Source organism: Festucalex cinctus, chromosome 11, assembly GCF_051991245.1.
Source record: "Festucalex cinctus isolate MCC-2025b chromosome 11, RoL_Fcin_1.0, whole genome shotgun sequence".
In the NCBI taxonomy this organism is placed as follows: domain Eukaryota; kingdom Metazoa; phylum Chordata; class Actinopteri; order Syngnathiformes; family Syngnathidae; genus Festucalex; species Festucalex cinctus.
The window spans coordinates 27,669,026-27,690,438 of record NC_135421.1 but is presented as its reverse complement, the minus strand read 5'-3'; the positions used below and the strand labels follow the sequence as shown (position 1 = coordinate 27,690,438).

The 21,413-nt window shown below is 40.7% G+C and overlaps 1 protein-coding gene across 4 annotated transcripts in view; it reads left to right on the top strand.

The window, feature by feature from the left end:
* mid1 (midline 1) overlaps nt 1–21,413 on the top strand; it is a 43,423-nt gene that overhangs the window by 18,284 nt on the left and 3,726 nt on the right. For 2 of the 4 annotated variants that reach the window (XM_077537464.1, XM_077537465.1), the window contains exons 2-6: nt 12,155–12,900; nt 17,435–17,530; nt 19,105–19,212; nt 20,563–20,737; nt 20,875–20,922. In XM_077537464.1, coding sequence (XP_077393590.1) covers nt 12,211–12,900; nt 17,435–17,530; nt 19,105–19,212; nt 20,563–20,737; nt 20,875–20,922 — 1,117 coding nt within the window. In that variant the 5' untranslated portion in view covers nt 12,155–12,210. Of the gene's footprint in view, nt 1–208; nt 353–8,587; nt 8,863–12,154; nt 12,901–17,434; nt 17,531–19,104; nt 19,213–20,562; nt 20,738–20,874; nt 20,923–21,413 lie in introns of those variants that run through there. The other 2 variants (XM_077537463.1, XM_077537462.1) reach the window with 2 other exon arrangements.

The window sequence follows — 21,413 nt, the reverse complement described above, 5'->3', positions numbered from 1 at the left end:
CAATGCACTCAACGAGGACGTCGATTTGGTTTATTTGAATATGACATAAACATGCTTGCGGAGAGTTATGGCCTCTTTCCATGCTCCCCCCCCCCCCCCCCTCCTCTCTACTATTGGCCGGCTCCGCGATTCTCAGGCCCGCATGCCTAAAAGCGCGCTGACGGATCGAGAGGACTGAGAGGCTGGCTGGAAACTTTCGATCCTCCTGTTTTTTGTCAGCGGAGGCCGGATAGTCACGGAAGAGGAGTGGACAAAGTTGACTCAGTCACTCGCTCATCTCTGCTCGTTGTGTGTGTGCGAGACCCGTTACGGCTCTCTTCCTTGCTTATTGATGGATGCCATCATGAGTCGGGTAAGTCAGTTGAGCGCATGCATGCGTTTTTTAAAAAAAAACATTGAGTCATCATCAGCTCGTGTTTAAACACGGTCGGGCCGGGTCGTGTTTACTGATTCCTTGTTTTTGTTTTTTTGATCGGAATGCTTCCTAAAGGGACGGGATGACTAAGCGGGAAGGCCGACGGGGGAATTTCGGAGCTTCAAAGCGAGATGGAACTTTTTCCACACAGTCAAAGCATCTTTTTGTGGAGCGGGCTGCTTGTTAAAAAAAGAGCACATGCAGTCATTTCCCATCTGGAACGGCGCTTGTAAATATCTGAAGGCTTCCCCGTCTGTTAGTGACCACCATAAAAGTTCATTTATTGCTTTTTCTACCCGAGCCGCAAAGCAGCCTCGTCACGCGTGAGCTGTTCGCTGATAAGACGCGTTTGTCTGGCACGGAGACGTACGTCTTAATTATTCTATACATGCACACTGTGAACTTAGTGCATAAGCTTGACGCCAACACAAGTGGGACGCCGCGGTGGGCGCGCATGCTTTGTCCTGCTAATTGGTTACTTATCTCGTTTCTGTAAGGAGGAATGTTTGACATCTTCCCACGAGAGCGTGTTGCTCCCTTTTGATGGCCCGCCGGACAGGCGTTGCCATGGAAACGCCCGGGGAATGTTCTTTAAGGAGTGGATATTGGGTTAAGGTCAGAATTGGTGAAATCGGCAAGAGTGTCGACCGCCACAGGTGCCAACGGCGGTGTAGTGGTTAGCACGTCTGGTCACAGTTTTCAGGTTCTGGGTTCGAATCTCGAGGTTGCGTGACTCCCTGAACCCTCCAGTTGTGTCACGTATCAAATTGACCCGTCATCATATTCAATGGAAATCGTTTACTTGCCGTATTTGCAATGAAATGACTGGTAATGGACGTAGATGAGATGCAAACAAAAAAAATGCTTACTAGCGTTTTGTAATTTTTGACACTTTTAGATAATTAAGCATACAGTGGGTCAAAATGATCCTTAAAATGACATATAAACAGAAACGACCGAAAGTACCGAAAGACAGAAAGTACTGCCTCTTTTAGTTAAAGGGACAACACAAAAATGTTTTGTTTCCACTTTTGGATAATGAAGCGTCCCCTGGGTCAAATTGACCCAGGAACATTTTTTTTTTTTTTTGCGGTTCCAGAGAAGCAAATGAAGCAGGGGGTGTTAACATGTAGTAATCCCTTTGTTATATAACACAGAAATTTTCGTTTTTGACACTTCATCATTTCCCGGGTCAAATTGACCCAGGAAAATTTTTTCTTGTGGTTCTTAAGAAACAAATAAACACGAGGGTTAAAAAAAGGAATTATTTTATTTAACATGATAAAATAGAAAATATTGTTTTGGACACGTCAACATTTCCCGGGTCAAATTGACCCAGGAACATATTTGTGGTTACTGAGAAACAAATGAAACAGGAGAGTTAAAATGAAGTAATCCCTTTGTGATTTAACATGATAACACAAAAAAATATTGTTTTTTGCCACTTCAGCATTTCCCCGGGTCAAATTGACCCAGGAAGATTTTTGTGGTTCTTGAGAAACAAATGAAACATAAGGGTTCAAATGAGATAATTCCCTTGTTAGTTAACACGACAACACAGAAAATTTTGCTTTTGACACATCAACATTTCTTGGGTCAAATTGACCCAGGAACATTATTGCTATTACCGAGAAATGAATGTAATAGGAAGGTTTCAATGGAGGATTTCCTCTGTGAGACAGGATTGAAAAATGTTTCGTTTCTGACACTTTGAATGTTTGTCTATATGTGCCTTCGATTTGTCCGGGTGTACGCTGCTTTTCTCCAAAAGTCAGCTGGGATAGGCTTCAGCTCACTCACCACTGTAATGATGACAAGTGCAATCGAAAACGGATGGAAATCGACCACAACAGACTGCTGCACGTGATCAGATTCTCATGCATTTGTCTTTAGGCATGATGATGCAGCATATGGCTCATTAGCCAAGCTTATTTTCAATGCCGCCTTCCAACAATTGTATGTTTGTGATCAAACATATTGGGCTCAATGTCTATCAGACCATCCACGCTCGATTATGTGCGTTAGCGCTTAGCGTGCAATACCCCCGTCTTGTATTGCAAGGAATTAATTAGTACTTTACATTCCAACGAATATTGCCACATATTTCTACCAGCGTAAATGCTGAGAGCTATCAAGTCAAATCCGCCAAAGAAATGAATGACTCGAGGACCGAAATGTGGTTTAAATATATCCCAGCGTGTTATAACAATCCACAAACACGGCACGAATGGGCCCCTGGTGGAGGAATGACATCAGAGCGATGTGATTGGATGTTTAGTAAGCATTGCTCTGCTCTTGTCTGACCTATCCTAGTAGACTTTGGACACGGTCCATATATTGACAAACAATCATTCATAGCTACAGTTTGTCTCCTTATTTCTGTACATTTAAGATTTTATAATTGTGATGTAAGTATTTTTAGTTCACTTGACATTTTAATATTATTATATGTGTGGTAGTAGGGCCTGCATTCAGTAAAGTCAATTTGTAGAGTTGTAGTTATTAAATGAGCCACATAGTGGAGCACTTGGACCATTTTCCCGCACTGCTGCTGTTTGCCTTCTCCAAATTGAAAGTGCGTTGTTGGAAGTCTCATTGTTTGACAAAATGTTCCTTCTGGTCCGGTGCGCACGTGGTGTTTTCTCCACCGCCGGCACGTGCACAGGTCACGCAGGGGAAGTTCATGCAAGTTGACCTCAACAGCACACGAGGAATGCAGGCAAAGAATGCAAACGTTGCGTTTGGAGACCAAATTAAAAATAGAAACTTTTGCAGACAAATTGTTAGGAGAGATTTTTTTTGTTTTTTTTGTTTTTACATCAAAACACAACTTGACCTTCTCCAAATCTCTAGAAACCAATCAATTGCTGATGGTTCTTGCCGATACAAAAAAAAAACCCCAAAAAAACCCCACTTGTATCATCAGCAAAAACCTCAAAATATTGCAAACATTACATCATGTATGTCATTTATATGTATAATATAAATCATTTTGGTCCCAGAATTGACCCTTGAGGCCTCCCACATGATATCAATCTGCAATTGAACATTCTGCTGTCTATTTTCAATCTGTGGAACTTCTAATCATTGCATTCGTCTTTATCAAGAGCAGTGCCACAATTTTATGTTTTTCCCCTAAGTTTTCCGCTTTTGTCCATATCTTCAGCCTTCAAATGGAAATATTGTTTGTTTTGTTTTATTGCTTTTTTAAAACTATGCTTGTAACTTGCGACCATGGTATGCACCTTTATCCAATAATAGTCCACAATTGTATGTTTTTCCCTAGTTTTCTCATTCTTGGTTCATTCTGCAAGGCTTCAATTTCAACCCTTTGAAAAGAAATACGTCTTCTTCTACTTCTTCTTCTTCTTTTTAACTATGCTTGCAACTTGCAACCATCATTTGTAAATTTATGCAAATTGAGCTCACAATTGTATGTTTTTCCCCTAGTTTTCTCATTCTCTGTACATTTTGCAAACCTTCAAAAGGTTTTGTGGAAATGCTTTTAACTTCTTATCCTCATCTTTATTCAGATCTGCACCACAATTGTATGTTTTCCCCCTAGTTTTTTTTTTTTTTATGCTTGTAACTTGCAACCATCGTAGGCACCTTTATTCAAAACTGGCCCACAATTGTATGTCTTTCACCTAGATTTCTCATTCTTGGTTTAGTCGTCACGCCTTCGAAAGGTTTTGTGGAAATTGTAGTTGTTTTTTAAGTTATGCGCATAGATTAGAGTCTTTGTATGAAACTACATCCAAGTCTGCACCACAATTGTATGTTTTTCCCCAACTTTTCTCATACAACTTCCCAAAACATTTTGCGGAAATTGTTTTAGGGTTTTTTTTTTAAGCTATGCTTGTAACTCATATCCATTGTACTGTCCTCTATCCAAGTTCACACCACAATTGTATGTTTGTCCCCTACTTTTCTCATATCACAACTTCCCAAAACATTTTGTGGAAATTGTTTTAGGGTTTTTTTTTCGTTGTTGTTTTTTTTAAGCTATGCTTGTAACTCATATCCATTGTACTGTCCTCTATCCAAGTTCACACCACAATTGTTTGTTTGTCCCCCTACTTTTCTCTCATGGAAAACTAATTGCGTTTATGGATATGCTTAAAGCTTCCGCTGTGTTTCAGGAAAAGCGTTTGAATAGATTTTGCGACTCCTCGCTAATGGCCGTGCAAGCACGAGATCCTCGGTGCGGTGGCAACAACCAGGCACGCCGGTCAGGAAGCAGGAAGTGCGCGTCCAATCTCGGCATTGCGTCGAGCTGCAGATCAGGGTTACATTTGTCGCTCTAATGAAGCGCTTTGCCGGGCTAAAGCTGTAAATCACATTACAGGCCTGAGCGGGCCGCGGCGGAGCGTGGCGGCTTCGCGGGGCACCGGCAGGCCCGCGCGTCGGTCACGGCCGCGCTCATTACCCGTAATGACGTTAGGTGTCTTCCCTGGGAAAAAAAAAAAAAAAAAAGAAGAAAAGAAAAATGTATCAGCGGAGCTCCTTCACTCGATGCTTTGCGGCCGTCATTAAAGGCTGATAAAGGGCCGCGTCCAAGCGGATTAGAAAGTGCTTGAGCGAGAAATTGTCTCCCTATCTTTTGACATTGTCGTCGTTTCATCTCGAAACGAGCCATTTACTTGCTAATCAAATCAACGCGCGAGTGATAAGTTCATTTCTTGACAAAGTCCTACGCGAGCGATGCGTCACCGCGGCGGCGGCAGTCACACTTAATTGTACGTCATAACGGGTTAGCATTGAGGCTGGATGTTGTAACCTCATTTAAGCAAAAATAATTTGACCTTAATACGGCAGAGTCATACTTTTTTGGACTGCTACAATAGAAGTGGTGGACTAGTGGTTAGTGATTCTGTCTCATGCTCAAGTTGTCCAGAGTTCGGACACGGCTATAAATGTGTACCGTATTTTCCGCACTATAAGGCGCACCTAAAAGCCTTCCATTTTTTCAAAAGCTGACCATGCGACTTATAATCAGGTGCGCCTTATATATGGATCAATATTGAGCCGCAACAGGTCGCGCTGTCAAGACGCTATCGGTGACCCTGCACGATCGGTGACGCGCATGCGCAGAAGATCCCGCCATCTTGGATCGCTAGCTAATACTAATACTTGACCTCAGAGAAAATGATAAAACAGTTGTTTATTCATTTTGGGAGTGAATGAAGTTGTCAGAAAGCTGCTTTGTAATCTATTCATAAAGTTTGACTGACCTGTCTGACTGTTTTGTTGACATTCCCTTTAGCGCAGCACCATCTAATGGATGCATAATGTAACCCCAGCCTCTACTGTAGCAACTTATATATGAAAAAGGTTTGAAAATATGTCATGCATTGAAGGTGCGCCTTATAGTGCGGAAAATACGGTACTTCGTTAGCCTCCGTTCTGGACACTGCAGTCAAGTGTTTGTTGTACTCCACAGTCTCAACTTTGTTGCAACGGTTCTTTCCCGTGTCTCCTTCCCAACAGTCAAATGCAGTAGAAGCATCATTCTTCCGCTTGGTTGTTGTTTGCTAGTGTTTCTTGTTGAAAAAAATGATGCGTTCAATGCGGTTTGGTTTCTGGAGTTTACCGTGGTGGGAAAAACCGACTGCCTCAAACTGAAGTGATAATAGTTGAGTGGGTGCTGAAAGCGGAAAAAGCGGCATTTGCTGTTTCCACATCCTCCTGTTTGAAGTCAGTGAGAAGACGGATACTTACCAGACTTTTTTTTTTTTTTTTTTTTTTTTTTACTTAATCTTAGGACTCAACTTCAAATGCCAAGTTAATAATGCAGCTGTTTATAGTAATATCCAATATCCTTGCATTATATAATGAACCATGGTCAAGCATTTGGGCAAAAAAAAAAAAAAAAAAAAAGTAGAAAATTTGGCATACATTTCTGGCGATTTTCTGAAAAAAATAATTAGGAAGTAAAAAGCAAATAATTGTGTTGTGGTTTGTTAAGAATTAATGCTATGTAAATGTAAATTTGGGGTAATGTATACACACTTTATCTCGGGCCGATTATCGCCACCGATATTGGACATTTTGACGAATATCGGTATCGGCCTTTTTTTCTAAATCTGACGGCCAATGAAAGGTCATCTCAGGGAACTATTTATTTAAATTTTCAGTTAACTTCATGAGATGCTGGGAACCGTCTGAACCTTTTATTTTTGTTCAACATTAAAACAGAAATATGAAAGTTTTCAGGATTATTTTTTAAATTTGGGGGAAAAAAACCAGAACTATGGTATTTACTTCTTTAACTTTACATGTAACTTTTTTAAGATGTACTGATAACCTTGGGAGCTCCCTGAACATTTTTTTTTGAGAAATTTAAAAAGAAGTCTTTTGTCAAAGATTAAAAAGAAGAAGAAGAAGAAAAAAACGTGTACATTTTAAAAAGTGGATGCCAGCCTTATTTTAAGTTATCGGGCGATTATGGTGCCAGCTGATACCAGACACCTATACTGAAGGCAAAAAAACAAACAAAAACAAAAAAAACAATCTGACATGTAGTAAGTCCTCTTTGGCAGTAGTTGGCGCTATACTGCAGCATTTTACACAAAACAGAACCTCTTGACTGTCGACCGTGGATCAAGTCGATTCTGTCAAAATCTCTCGTATCGTTCCCAGGGAGTGTCCCATGTTGTTGTCGTCCCAGAACTACTTGTGTTTTGTTTTGTATTTAGCGTAGCTTTTAGTATCAACTGTGACTGCGAGAGAGCGAGCGTGTCGGCGTTTTCCGCCAGACGAGGAGTCACTCGGGGGACAGCGGCTGAGCGACGGAGGCCGCGGCAACACGGAAAGCTGACGGCGCCTCCACTCGAGGGCCGACTGGGATGTGGCAGACGATGATGTCACGTCACGTCAGCTTTGGCTCGGTGTCTATCACGGGGGGGGTTTGGCAGCTGGAGGTTGATGTTCCAAGCAAGTCACTCGCGTTTGTGTTTTGCAGCCATTTGTCTCGGTTGTTACGCCGCTCCAGATTGTGTTTGGGATTTGTTGGACATCGCAGTGTCGATCCCGAGGGAATTTTGTCCGACTTTCGACATGACTCAGGTTCTTGTCGATGCCTCCCTGGCGAGTAGCACAACATTGCATTACAGACAGCAAGCAAAAACAGCGCCCTCATGGTCTCCATTGTGCTGCAGTGTCTCTACGTTTCTTTACAAAGCAAAAAAATATGAAAACACGTGAAACATTTATTCATTTTGTATTGTAAGTGCCTTTTTCCACAAAAACAGCATGTGGGCTACAACTGCCATTTCCGCTTCTTCTTCATTTCTAATTTAAATAAAATCCATTTTTGGATTTTAAGTCATTTGCTCCCAATAATGTGTAAATACGTTTTTTTTTTAAATGTTCAAGTGTCCCAAAGACGTATTTATACGTTTTTTTGTTGTTGTTGTTTTTTAATGCTAGAGCATACAGAAGGCTTTGATGCAGCCTCTCAACTGCAAAGAACGGTTGCAGAAATGGTAGTTATTACACAAACGGCCAGCAGGTGGCAGCAGAGCAAAGGAGATCACGAGGGCCATCTAGAAAAAAAGCTCAATTACTTACAATTTTGAATAGATTTGTGACAACTGATGAAACTTAGCTCTCTTCTAATGCAAATTGCTGCAAAGCGGAAACAGATAGAAACATGGTGTTTTTTTTCCTGATGAAAGAAGAGACTTTAATCTTTCTTTTGGTAGGTTCCATGCTTTTATAGCAATTGAACACAATATTCTGCGGGCCTTGCAAAATCAGTCAAAATCCAGTAAAACAGCCGGGAGCGAACGGGACTGCGAAATGTGAAAATGGCTGCCAGTGAATGAGTTAATATCGATTCGATTAATAAATGAATCGTTTTTTTTGGCACACCCCTAATTCTCTCTATATTCACTGCTTTCGTCCCGAGGGAATGTTTGTCCTCATCTCTTTTTTTTGTTTTGTTTTGTGTCCGTTGTGATTCACACGGCTTTTTGCATTGTTATGCGAGGGTCAAAGGGACACCCACTGACCCACACACAGGAAAGCATGACACTGATATGGGCTGATATCACATACCTGCATGGGGCGGCCCACTCTCTTTTTCACTCTCACTCACTTTCTCTCATACACACACACACACAAACACACAGTCACACACACGTTCCTCTTCCAAGTGCCGGCCATCCCTCCGGCTGTAGGTGGAGCTGAAGCTTTCCTGGAATTGTCGGGCAACTTTTCCTGTTGTGCTGGCTTGCAGTCTCGCTCAATCAGCTCTGCGGTGGGATTAAGGGGAATGTCGGTCTCGGGAATGGCAGACGTGCTTCGCAGCCTGCCCACGATGCCGCCTCTGCTCTGGTGGATGTGATTCTTTTTCTTTTCTTTTCTTTTTTTTTCTCCCCGTTGTGGTCAAAGGTCTTTCTGCAGAAATGAATCGGCGGTGCAAAGCGGGGCGGAATCCATCGGTGGGTCAATCGAAAAAAAGAGTTGCACGGATTTGTTAGAAATTGTCAATCGGACATGTGTTTATGTGCTCTGTTATTGTCTATATAACCTGCTTGATAAGACACGGTTGTTCCATCATTCTACTTTTTATTCTCCAAAACTTAAATTGAAGTTATAGATTGGATGGAATGTCACCTGAGTTTCAGCTTCCGCCGTACGCGAGAACGTGACATCACCAGCATAACAATCGCACTCTTGTCCGCTGAGGTGCTTTTGTGTGTGTGCGTGCGTGGGGGTGTGCGTGTGCGTGTGTTCAACTCATTCACTGGCAGCCATTTTCACAGAAGCAATCCCGTTCGCTCCCGGCTGTTTGACTGGATTTTGACTGATTTTGAAAGGCCCATAGGCGTTCGATTGCTATAAAAGGCCCACAGAATATTGTGTTCGATTGCTATAAAAGCATGGAACCAATCAAAAGAAAGATTAAAGTCTCTTCTTTCATCAGGAAAAAAAAAAAAGTATGTTTCTATCTGTTTCCGTTTTGCAGCAATTAGCATTAGAAGAGAGCTAAGTTTCATCAGTTTTCACAAATCTATTTCAAATTCAAAGTAATTTAGCTTTTTTTCTAGATGGCCCTGGTTGATCTCCTTTGCTCTGCTGCCACTTGCTGGCCGTTTGTGTAATAACTACCATTTCTACAACCGTTCTTTGCAGTTGAGAGGCTGCATCAAAGCCTTCTGTATGCTCTAGCATAAAAAAAACGTATAAATACGTCTTTGGGACACTTAAAACAAAACAAAAAACATATTTACACGTTATTGGGAGCAAATGAGTTAAGAAACCAACATGCTCTGAGGTCATTCAAAGCCTTCTGTATGCTCTAGCACAAAAAAACGTATAAATACGTCTTTGGGACACTTAAAACAAACAAAAATAAAACGTATTTACACGTTATTGGGAGCAAATGAGTTAAGAAACCAACATGCTCTGAGGTCATTCAAAGCCTTCTGTATGCTCTAGCACAAAAAAAACGTATAAATACGTCTTTGGGACACTTAAAACAAACAAAAATAAAACGTATTTACACGTTATTGGGAGCAAATGAGTTAAGAAACCAACATGCTCAGAGGTAATCGCAGTCCCCTTTTCCCCAATAACAAGCTTTCGCCTTCTTCACACATTAATGAGCGGGTGTGTCAAGGGTTCACACCCGTGGAAAAGGTGGGTGTGTGGAATGGTGGAAGGTCAGAGGGTGCGCTATGTCCACTCACAGCTGGGGTGTGTGACCCCGGCCGGGAACAAAGGCTTCAGTGTGTGTGTGATAGTGCGGAGTGCACGGAGGCCCTCGCCGTCAGCAAAAGCGGGCCAATCGGCTTCTGCTTGACTGAGCCGTCAGTCCTCACTGCGGCATATGGAGAAGTGCGAGAGGGCTGAAAGTACTTTATCTGGGCCAAATTAAAAAGCAGATGATGCAGTTTAACGGCAGAGAGGGAGATGTGTTGTCGGACTGGAGTGTTATACACTACAAGGACACTTGCGTAATCTGATGTGATTCAATTCAATGTACAGTATATTAGGGGTGTGCCAAAAAAATCGATTCATAAAAGAATCGAGATTCTCATTTATTAATCGAATCGATATTAATATCCAAAAATCGATTTTATTTAAATTAGAAATGAAGAAGAAGGGGAAAAGGCAGTTGTAGCCCACATGCTGTTTTTGTGGGAAAAGGCACTTACAATACAAAATTTAAAAAAAAAAAAAAAAAAAAGACACTTTAATGTCTCTATTTGTCATTTTGTCTTGCAAAGCAGACTGGAGTCGATCATGACAATGTTGTGCATATCTGGAAATTGAAGCAGAAATCATTTGTCAATCAAATCATTTTGAATGGAAAATCGTCCCAAAAATCGCAATCGAATCGAATCGTGAGACAGTCAAAGATTCCAAGCCCTACAGTATATGTATTGGTGGGGCAAGACCATTCAGAGATTTGAAAACAAATAGAAGAATCTCAAAGTGGATTCTAAATTTCACGGGCGGCCAAGTGAAGAGAGGCCAGAATAGGGGTCATATGTTCCCTCTTACGGGCACCAGTTAAGGAGACGAGCGGCAGCATTTTGGACAAGCTGGAGACGCTGCAGGGAGGGCTGGCTGATTCCAAAATAAAGTGTGTTACAGTCATCCAGCCGAGATGTAACAAAGGCATGGATTTCCATTTCTAAGTGCTGCTGAGATCGGAGATTTTTGACTTTAGCCAGCCGTCTAAGATGAAACAAGCTGGATTTGCCAGTCCAGTTTAAAGTCACTGTCCATCTGTTGGCTTCAGATATTGTGCCGGAGGACCCAAGTCGGCAGGATGAGAAGAAAGTCCATAACTTCTGTTTAGTTCTCATTGAAGTTCAAGAAATTTCAAGCCATCCAGGCTTTGATTTCTTCCAGACAGGACAAAAGAGGGCTTCAATGAGAAAGCGTCCTTTTACTCCACATTGGCAGTTCCACGCTTCCGTATCCAATATTGTCAGAAGTTTGAAATACATTGATTCCCTCATAATAGGGGTGTTAAAAAAAATCGATTCGGCGATATATCGCGATACTACATCGCGCGATTCTCGAATCGATTCAATAAAAAGAAAATCGATTTATTTTTATTTATTTTTTTATTTTTTTATTTTTTATTTTTTATTTTTTTAAGAGCTCAGAATTGTTCATTCGGTAGTCTTACCGATTCAACGTCTTATCATCATTGCCTTTTTTTTTTTTTTGTGTGTGTGTGAATCGATTTTTAAACTTCCATTTTTAATGGAAAAATATTCAACAAAACGTCTGACTTCGGGTTAGGATTCACACCTTGAGCATGGAAGAATGTTATATGAAAGGAACATTAAGCCTTAATATTTTATTTTAATGCTGTTCAAACATGAAACAGATTACAACCTCTATAAGACTGAAATTTCAGATAAATAAATAATACATTTTCATATAAATCTTACACTCTACAAGCTTACTGATTAGTATTTTCTAAATTTGAATGAAAAAAAATCGCAACAATCGACTTATAAATTCGTATCGGGATTAATCGGTATCGAATCGAATCGTGACCTGTGAATCGTGATACGAATCGAATCGTCAGGTACTAGGCAATTCACACCCCTACCTCATAATAAGTTTCTGATGAGCTCTCTGTAATATTAACAACTCAACTCAACTTTATTTATAAGGCGCTCTAAGAACAGGCATACATAACAACATTACGTGCATAAATGATGATGTCTGCCGTTGAAAAGTGTCGTGCTTTGCAAATGTGCGCAGATAGCTGAGCGGCTTCCCTGGATTTCGCTGCCCTCTCGGCTCAGTTTGGCCTGAAGATGGAAACGCTGGAGTCGGAGCTGACATGCCCAATTTGTCTGGAGCTCTTTGAGGACCCGCTTCTCCTGCCCTGCGCTCACAGCCTTTGTTCCAACTGCGCCCGCCGCATCCTGGTGTCGCACTGCACCCCCAGCGAGCCCGTCCAGTCCATCCGCGCCTTCCAGTGCCCCACCTGCCGCCATGTCATCAACCTCAACCAGCGAGGCCTAGAGGGACTCAAGCGCAACGTCACCCTGCAGAACATCATCGACCGCTACCAGAAGGCTTCCCTCAGCGGACCCAACTCGCCCAGCCAGCCCCGGCGGGAGCGGGAGCGGGAGCGGGAGCGGGAGCGGGCCGCCCCCGACGGCGGCGCCATGACGCAGCCCGGAGAGCGGGTGCCGTGTCAGTTCTGCGAGCGGGAGCCGGCGCAGGACGCGGTGAAGACCTGCGTCACCTGCGAGGTGTCCTACTGCGACGACTGCCTCAAGGCCACCCACCCCAACAAGAAGCCCTTCACGGGCCACCGCCTGGTGGAGCCCCTGCTGGACTCCCACATGCGAGGGGTCGCGTGCGCCGAGCACGAGGGCGAGAAGGTCAACATGTACTGTTTGACGGACGAGCAGTTGATCTGCGCTCTGTGCAAGCTGGTCGGGCGACACAGGGACCACCAAGTCGCCGGTCTGGGGGACCGATACGACAAACTCAAGGTAAGGCAACTTTTAATCCACCCCCAAAAATGCATCGGCCACACTAAAAGTAGATTTTCCCGCCTTTTTATTTTATTTTTTTAGCTGCGCAAAGCTACTTTTACCTTGTACAAACCTTAACTCACTTACAGTATGACCAGCAGTCAATATATTGTAAGTTGGACTATAGAAAAATATTACATTAAAATTTAATATTACAAATTTTATGCTAGTGAGCTCTAACTGTGTTTACCTTATGGTAAAACAATATGTACAGTAGTATATAGGGATGCACGATAATATCGGTGGCCGATAATTATCGGCACTTATCGACCAATTTGACGTCAAACAGATAAAACAGATAATAGAGAAATCTGCCGATAATTATCGACAATTTGATTTCATGCAGATAAACCAGATAGTAAAGAAATCCAGCAATAATAATAGACATGCCTCGTTGGTCCATCTGTTGTGGTTGTGGCTCATATCAATAAAATTCAGCTTTGTGGTGCTTTACATACATTGAAACATTGTGCAAAGTTTATACAATGTTTCAGTGTATTTGTTAGACTTATAGTAGGACTCGAAAATATATTTGTATTCAAGTTAATTTTGCAAAAAAAAAATCGGCTTACTTATCCGTTATCGACATCGGCACCTCTAAATTATTGGTTCATCGGTATCGGTTGAAAATAGCATTATCGTGCATCCCTAGTAGTATAAATACACAATTTTCTGATAAAAAAAAAAATCAGCTTTATCAAAATAGTCGATGGTGATGGCAAAAACTGTATTGTGCTGTTGTGGTACAATGTGTTTCCGTGGCAAATTAAAAAAATCTAGTGTTTTTATAACAACTATATACAAATATTTTTAATGGTATGATATATTGTTTAAATGGGAATATATAAAATTATGTCAAAATAGCACTTTGTATTGTCCATTCTGTAATGCATTATGGTCAAAGATGTTTTCATGGCAAAGTTAGCATTTTCATGGCTAAGCATCATGTTTTCATGACATATATTGTGTTTTAGTGGCAAAACATGCAGATTTAAATTTAAAAAGAAAAGTGTAGTGGTGTCTTGGCAAACTTTGCAATTTATGGCAAAATATAGGGTTTCTTGACAAATTATTGTTTGGAATAATAACCTATTATATTTTCATGGAAAAATACACATTTCTAGTTTTCATGGCAAAATATTTTTAATTGTGATATAGTAGTATTTTAATAGGAAAGTATGCAATTTAAATTGTAAAATGTTAGATAGCTAAATATTTTATTTGCACATAAAACAACCATTTTATGGTATAAATAAATGAATATGACTACGACCAGAGTGATTCTCTGCAGCTCTTCCGGCATGTTTGCAGTGTTGTGGCATGACTTGCCATCTTTTAAGAATGTGTCACTTTGCTACAGGGGTCAGCTGTCAGCTGATGCACTCCCAGTGATGTGCACCCTCCTGGGGAATAGATCTTTTTTTTTTTTTTTGAAATGTCAAAGCTTCTTAAACTCCCCAGACACTTCATTAGGTACGCCTGCATCTAATGAGATCCACTCCAAGATCTGCAAAAACATTCCTGCCTTTTTTTTTTTTTTTTTTTTTTAAATATCAGTGGTCAGTGCAACGTCCAAGTGCAGCGCGGCCGGCTCAATGAGTTGTGAAATCAAAAACACCCACTAACTATGGCCAGCAGATGGCAGCGGTAGCTGCTCGGGCCCTAACTAGAGCTGCGAATTACAATGAAACATGAAATGGAACGTTTTCAAGGCTGACGTGAATGATCAAAGCCTCTGTAACATTAAACCTAATTTGACGGAGCATCACTAAACAAAAAATATTAGTATCAAAGTCACTGTTGTGGAAAATATGTATCTTTTCTTTTCAATTTTGGCTCAATGTCACTCAAATGACCTATTTTCAAATGGTGATTACTAGGGGTGTTAAAAAAAATCGATTCGGCGATATATCGTGATACTACATCGAGCGATTCTCGAATCGATTCAATAAAAAAAAAAATCTATTTTTTTTTTTTTTTTTTTTTTTTTTTTTTTAAAGAGCTCAGAATTGTTCATTCGGTATTCGGATTCAACGGATTCAACGTCTTATCATCATTGCCTTTTTTTTTTTTTTTTTGTGTGTGAATCGATTTTTAAACTTCCATTTTTAATGGAAAAATATTCAACAAAACGTCTGACTTCGGGTTAGGATTCACACCTTGAGCATGGAAGAATGTTATATGAACGGAACATTAAGCCTTAATATTTTATTTTAATGCTGTTCAAACATGAAACAGATTACAACCTCTATAAGATAAATAAATAATACATTTTCATATAAATCTTACACTCTACAAGCTTACTGATTAGTATTTTCTAAATTTGAATGAAAAAAAATCGCAACAATCGACTTATAAATTCGTATCGGGATTAATCGGTATCGAATCGAATCATGACCTGTGAATCGTGATACGAATCGAATCGTCAGGTACGAGGCAATTCACACCCCTAGTGATTACTAAAGAACCGAATAAGGTAGAAACACACTTTTTTTTTTCCAATGAAAGAATGGAATGCGATCATTCATGTGGTACTCATGTTGTTTATGTAGCAAAAGAATACAATATTCTGCTTGCTTAGAAAAATGAGTTAAAATGCTCGAAATCCGCTGGCATTGGGGGTTGTTTTTGTTTTTTAATAAGGTGTGGCAGTAAAAGAGTTAATGTCAACCACGGCCAAAAAAAAATCCACATGTTGATATAAGATAAAATTCCAGAGCAGGACGGCGACGCGTCAGCCCACATAGGAAGGAAGGAAGAGCGGCCGCAGTGAAGGTGCGGACCACAAAGTGCTGGTTTGGAGAAAAAAAAAAAAGAAAAAAAAGAGAGAAAGCCTCTTTCCGCTCATCAGGATGAAATGACTTTAGGAAAAGAGATGACCATGTCAGGCGGCTGTTCAAACAAAACGCAAGGAACCGCATTAGCGGGACAGGACGCGTTGTCGGCTCAACGAGGAAGAGGAAATGCTTGGGCTCGCTCGGTGTTTTTCCATTGGCTGCCCTTCTCTCCGTTTATTTGAATTGTAAGATGCTTCCACTTGACATTTGGGCTCAGATGTTGGAAACAATCAGCATCACTTTGACGGATATTGTTATTTCACCATATTCGCCTTCTCTACCTGCAGCTCGGCGTTTTAAATGGCTTTTAGCCTCCTTCCCCCTCACACGCATGAATAAATCATTATGTAATGAATATAAAGTCTATTTTCGCTTACTCTCACCTGCACTCGCCGTATGAAGGCATAATGTGCATTTGTGGTTTTCTTTTTTTTGTCTCCACTTATTCGTTTTCCGCAGCATGCTTTTAAACAACATTCGCACACCTGCACGAGCTAATGCTAGCCAATGCAGTTGTACGTCTGGCGCCATCCATTTTCTATAGTGCTTGTTCTCATTAGGGTCACGGGTGAGAAGCGCTGGACTGCTTCGCATTTTAGAGCACAGGCAGTGGATAGGAAAAGTGTACACACCCGTGTTAAAGGGACATTCAGTGTTCCCTAGCGACATCTTGTGGTGACCTAATAATTCATTCATTTAAAAAAAAAAAAAAAAAAAAAGACTTTATGTCAATAGTATGCAAACAAAATATGTTGTATTGCTTAAACATTTTATAATCATATGTCTAGTAATCAGTATTTATATTACATGGCTGTAGTCTCACCTTACTAGAGCGGCCATTTTCCTGCTACGGATGCCCAAAGGACAACTTTGCTCATGTAGTTAGCTCAGGTTGTGCTTTGCTTGCATCGAGTCTTTGGGACACTTAGAACATTAAAAAAAACGTATTTATACGTCATTGGGAGTAAATGAGTTAACTGTTTATTTTATTTTAATGTTTTCAACGGGGTTTATTTTTTATCCCAAAGAAGGCCTTATTATATTTTAGCATTAAATCGACAGTATGCATATAGAAAACCTTTCCCCCATTTTTACCTTTTAGTGCTTAAAACCAAACCCATTCTAAATTTCTTCTCAGGCTTACTTTCAGCTTAATCCTCAGGTGTCTATTTAAATCCTTATCACTCCGTCTGCGAGTCGCACCTTATTAGCATTTGAATCTTACTGTACAATATATCGCTCCATTTAATTTTATGTAATGACACATAATAAATCTTTAATTCGGCGGCGATAATGTTTCATAATGGGAGAGTCGTTACGGCGGCCAATTACAGCCAGAGATGAAGTTGGAGACATAAGCCTTTGATCGGAGGCGGTGATTAACAGGGCCGGGGTTTAGTTAGACAGATGCTCGGCTAAGCTTCACGGCCTCAGCAGGCGGCGTGATGGCTTCTTTGGCACGTGGCGACGGCTGGAGGCCGGCGTACCAATCAGCGGCCAAATGTGGTCGCCGTCCCTGTTCGCTCTCACTTAAACTCCGCTCCAGCATTTATTGCATTCAAAGCATAGCGTGGGGCCAGCGTGTAATTAAATATTCTCTTTAATGCGTTTTGTTTCTGTGGCTTTTTTTATTTTCCCCCCTCCCCACTGCCCAGCATGCCTTGGACACCAACCTCAGCAATCTCATCAAGAGGACCAGTGAGTTGGAAACTCTGATGGGCAAACTCATCCAGACGTGCCAACACGTGGAGGTGAGGCTATTAACGGTCAGGAAATAGTGTCCGAAGGCGGCTTTACATCATCATCAAACACTCATTAGCCTGTAAATCTATAATTACCTCCACCGAGGGTTCAGTGCTTGAGATGAGAGGTTCCTTTTTAGTTGTTTGTCAGTCAGTCAACCAGGCAGATGGTTGGGCGGTAGGTCAGGTCTGTTTGTATGTTAATCAGTAGGTTAGTCTGTTTGTTTTTGACATAGCCTGTTATGCTGTTAGACAATCACTACTACGTTGAGTTGTCATCCAGCTAGTTAGTTAGTCGGTCGGTCAGCCAGTCAATCTGTTGGTTTGTTTGTATGATTGAGGCAGTCAGCCAACTACGTTATCATCCAGTTAGTTTGTTAAATAGTCAGTAGGCTTGTCACATTGTTTGTCATTTTTTAGTCATCCAGCTAGCTAACTAGTCAGTCAATCAGTCAGTCATTCCATTTGTTTGTGAGATAGTCTGTTATTCTGTTAATCAGTCAGCCAACCAGTTAGTGATCAAGTCAGTCAATAAATTGGTCGATTGGTTAGTCATTTAGGTTGTCAGTCAATTAGTTAGTCATTTAATTATGTCAGTCCGTTCGTTTGTATGATTGTTTGTTAGTGTGGGGCAGTCAGTCAACTATATTTCCGATAGATAGATAGATGGATAGATGGATAGATAGATAGATGGCTAGCTAGCTGGCTAGCTAGATGGCTAGATAGATAGATGGCAAGCTAGATGGATGGATGGATGGATGGATGGATAGATAGATAGATAGATGGATGGATGGCTAGCTGGCTAGCTAGCTGGCTGGCTAGATGGATAGATAGTATATTAGTCAGTATATTTGTGGTATTGTCTGTTTGTTAGTCATTAGGTCACTCTGTTTTTTGAGGTTGTCAGTCACTGTATGTTAACCAGTCAGTACAACATAGTCACCCAGGAAGCTCGTCAGTATAGTCAGTCAGTTTGTTAGTTCATCATTTAGTCGGTGACTCAAGTTATTTAGCTACAGTAATTAGTTGGTTTCCTTTCAATTGTCATGAGAATATGTCATCATCATGTGTGTGACGTTCCAAAAAACTATTCATCGTTTCCATCATTTCATTCACTTAACAATAGGGATGGACTCAATGCCCTTGATGTACTGTTTCCATGCCGTTGTTCTGTTGGGCAGAATGATGTTGCCCACTTGTGCCACAGTCTACCTGGCTGTACTGTCGCTCAACTTCCTATAGCTGAGATCAAGCAAATCAAATGAAAGTGACTTAACGGCGCCACTGCCGGTTGCAAAGTAGTGCACTCCAGTTTTCCCCAGTTGCCTAAAGACAATATTAATTAACAATCAATTCCACACGACCCGCAGAATTCTAAGCGCGTCGGCAAGCAATTTTGTTTGTATTAATCTCCCTTGTGTTTACCTGAGCTTTGTTTTGCTTCCCGGTGAAATCAAAATGCTTATTTGTAGTCGAAGCGAGTCGACCCCCTTGTGTGGGATTTGTATAGGCTTAAACTACACTTTACTTGACGAGACTCCATTATTGACTGCTGATTATCTGGACGTGTCTCCCGTGTCTAGATAAATGCATCCAGGCAAGAAAACAAGCTGCTGGAGGAGTGTGACCTTCTGATCAATATCATACAGCAGAGAAGGCAAATCATCGGTACCAAGATAAAGGAGGGAAAGGTACTCTTTGTCACCTTTTTATATCTCGATAACCTTGATAACCCTCGACACTGAGATGCTGGAACTCAATAGTGGAGCTCATTGTTCCTGTTGGAATGCTGCAGTCACATAACACACACTGTTGGGTTGAAACCTTGAAACCTCCAGACTTCACGACTTCTCAACTAATATACAGTCCTAATTTTCTTTCCAATAGCAAAGTTGCGAGCGAAAGATGGAGAATTTTGAAAAATAACGGCTGCAAAAGGTCAAATAAAATACAAATGGAAGCTCCAAGGTTGAACAAAATGTGTTCTGGGATGGAAGCTCAAAAGCTGAACACATAGGGTTGGCTGACCTCACTTTTGTAGAAATAGATTGAAAAAATACAAATCATTTCCAAGGAGCGAGATTATTAGTTAGTTTAGTTAGTTGGTTAGTCAGTGAGGGAATGACGGTCAGTTGGTCATTCAATCGTCAGGGGTAGGCAACCGAGGTCCTCAAGAGCCACAGTCGTGTGTGTTTTAGTTGTCTCCCTCTTCCAACACAGGTGAGCCAAATGATCCTAGTAGTGATCCTCACCTGTGTTGGAGGAGGGAGACATCTAAAACATGCATTCTTGAGTACCAGGGGTGCCTACCCCTGAACTAAGTAGTCATTCTATTAGTCAAATCAGCCATTTGGTCAGTATGTCAGTCAACTAAGTGTCGGTAGTTAGTTAGTCAGTCAGTCAGTCAGTTTTCATTCTCAGTTTGGTTGTAAGCTGGTCTATTATGCTGATAGTTACAGTCCTTTGGTTTTCTTTTTTCAAGACAAAAAGGTTTTCGTTTTCCTTGACTAGTTTCAGTTCAGTTAGTTAGTTAGTTAGTTAGTTGACAGTTTTGTTTCAGATCTGGATAAAGCTTTGGATCAAAGAAAAAAATAATAATTGTCAATTTTCAGAAAGCAGAGTAAAATGATGTGCCACACATGTTTACAGCCAGTCCTTCTTTTGGAATAACGAAATCCAAAGAAAAGGAAAACTATGACTATCCATTGATACACTCTGAACTAGCGTAATATGTTTTGAGTGGCTAAGGGTGAATCTCATGGCAAATTTTAATTTAGATTTTGGTTGAATTCCAAACTGTCCAAAATGTGTTTATTCGACATTATTCGAGCTTTCACCGTATGTAATTTACCACACCTCTAACAAGATTTGAATACATGGAAAATTATTATTATTATTTTTTTTTTTTATTTTTTTTTAGTGCCTAGATAAGTACAAGAATTATCGGCCAAATTTTATCCAGTACAATTTAATCCTCACTGTTGCTGAGTGAGCGTCATTTGGCACAGTTTTCACCAATCCGTTCCTTTGGGCCCGTCCAGACGGTGCGCCTGAGGAAGCTTGCCCAGCAAATCGGCAGCTGCAAGCAGTGCGTGGAGAGGTCCACCTCGCTCATCGCTCAGGCCGACCACACCCTGAAGGAGACGGACCCCTCGCGCTTCCTTCTGTCGGCCAAAAGCACCTGTGAGAGGCGAGTGGACGCTGAGGTCGGCCTTGGTAAAAGACTTGATGAAAATATCAGCGTATTATTGATCGTTTTTTGACCCGTTACAGAGTCTCCATGGCAACAGCGTCCTCTCAGATCTTGTTACCGGAAATAAACCTGAATGACACCTTTGATACTTTTGCTTTAGACTTCACACGGGAGAAGAAAATGTTAGAGAGCCTTGATTATCTCACAGGTGAGCGTTTTTACTTTATTTTGCTTTTATGTTGAAGCCCATTCATTCTGCTTGGCTTGGTCAACACATTTCCTCCTTTTTATTTCTTTCTTTCTGTTTTTAAATCAGAGAAACTATTTGAGACAGTTTTTCTGCCCTTGTTTTTTTTTCTAGCACATCAACTTTTCATATATATATATAATATTTAATATAGTAATATTTATGAATTAAAAGTTAGGTTCAAGAAAAGGTGGCATTTCTTTCTTAAATGTCATACCTGGAGATTACAATGCAAAATCTGTATTGCACAAGCTTTTATTGGCCAAATTTACAAACAAATGAAAACATTTCATTCATTTTTTTCTTCCATTGAGCAAATATTTATTAATTTATTAATTAATTTATTTATTTATTTACCTATTTAACAAACCAACCAGAAAGAATTTGGTTACTTTATTCTATTTAATTTTAAATTCAGAGATATGTGTTTTTATTTTGGACGTGGGGGACTT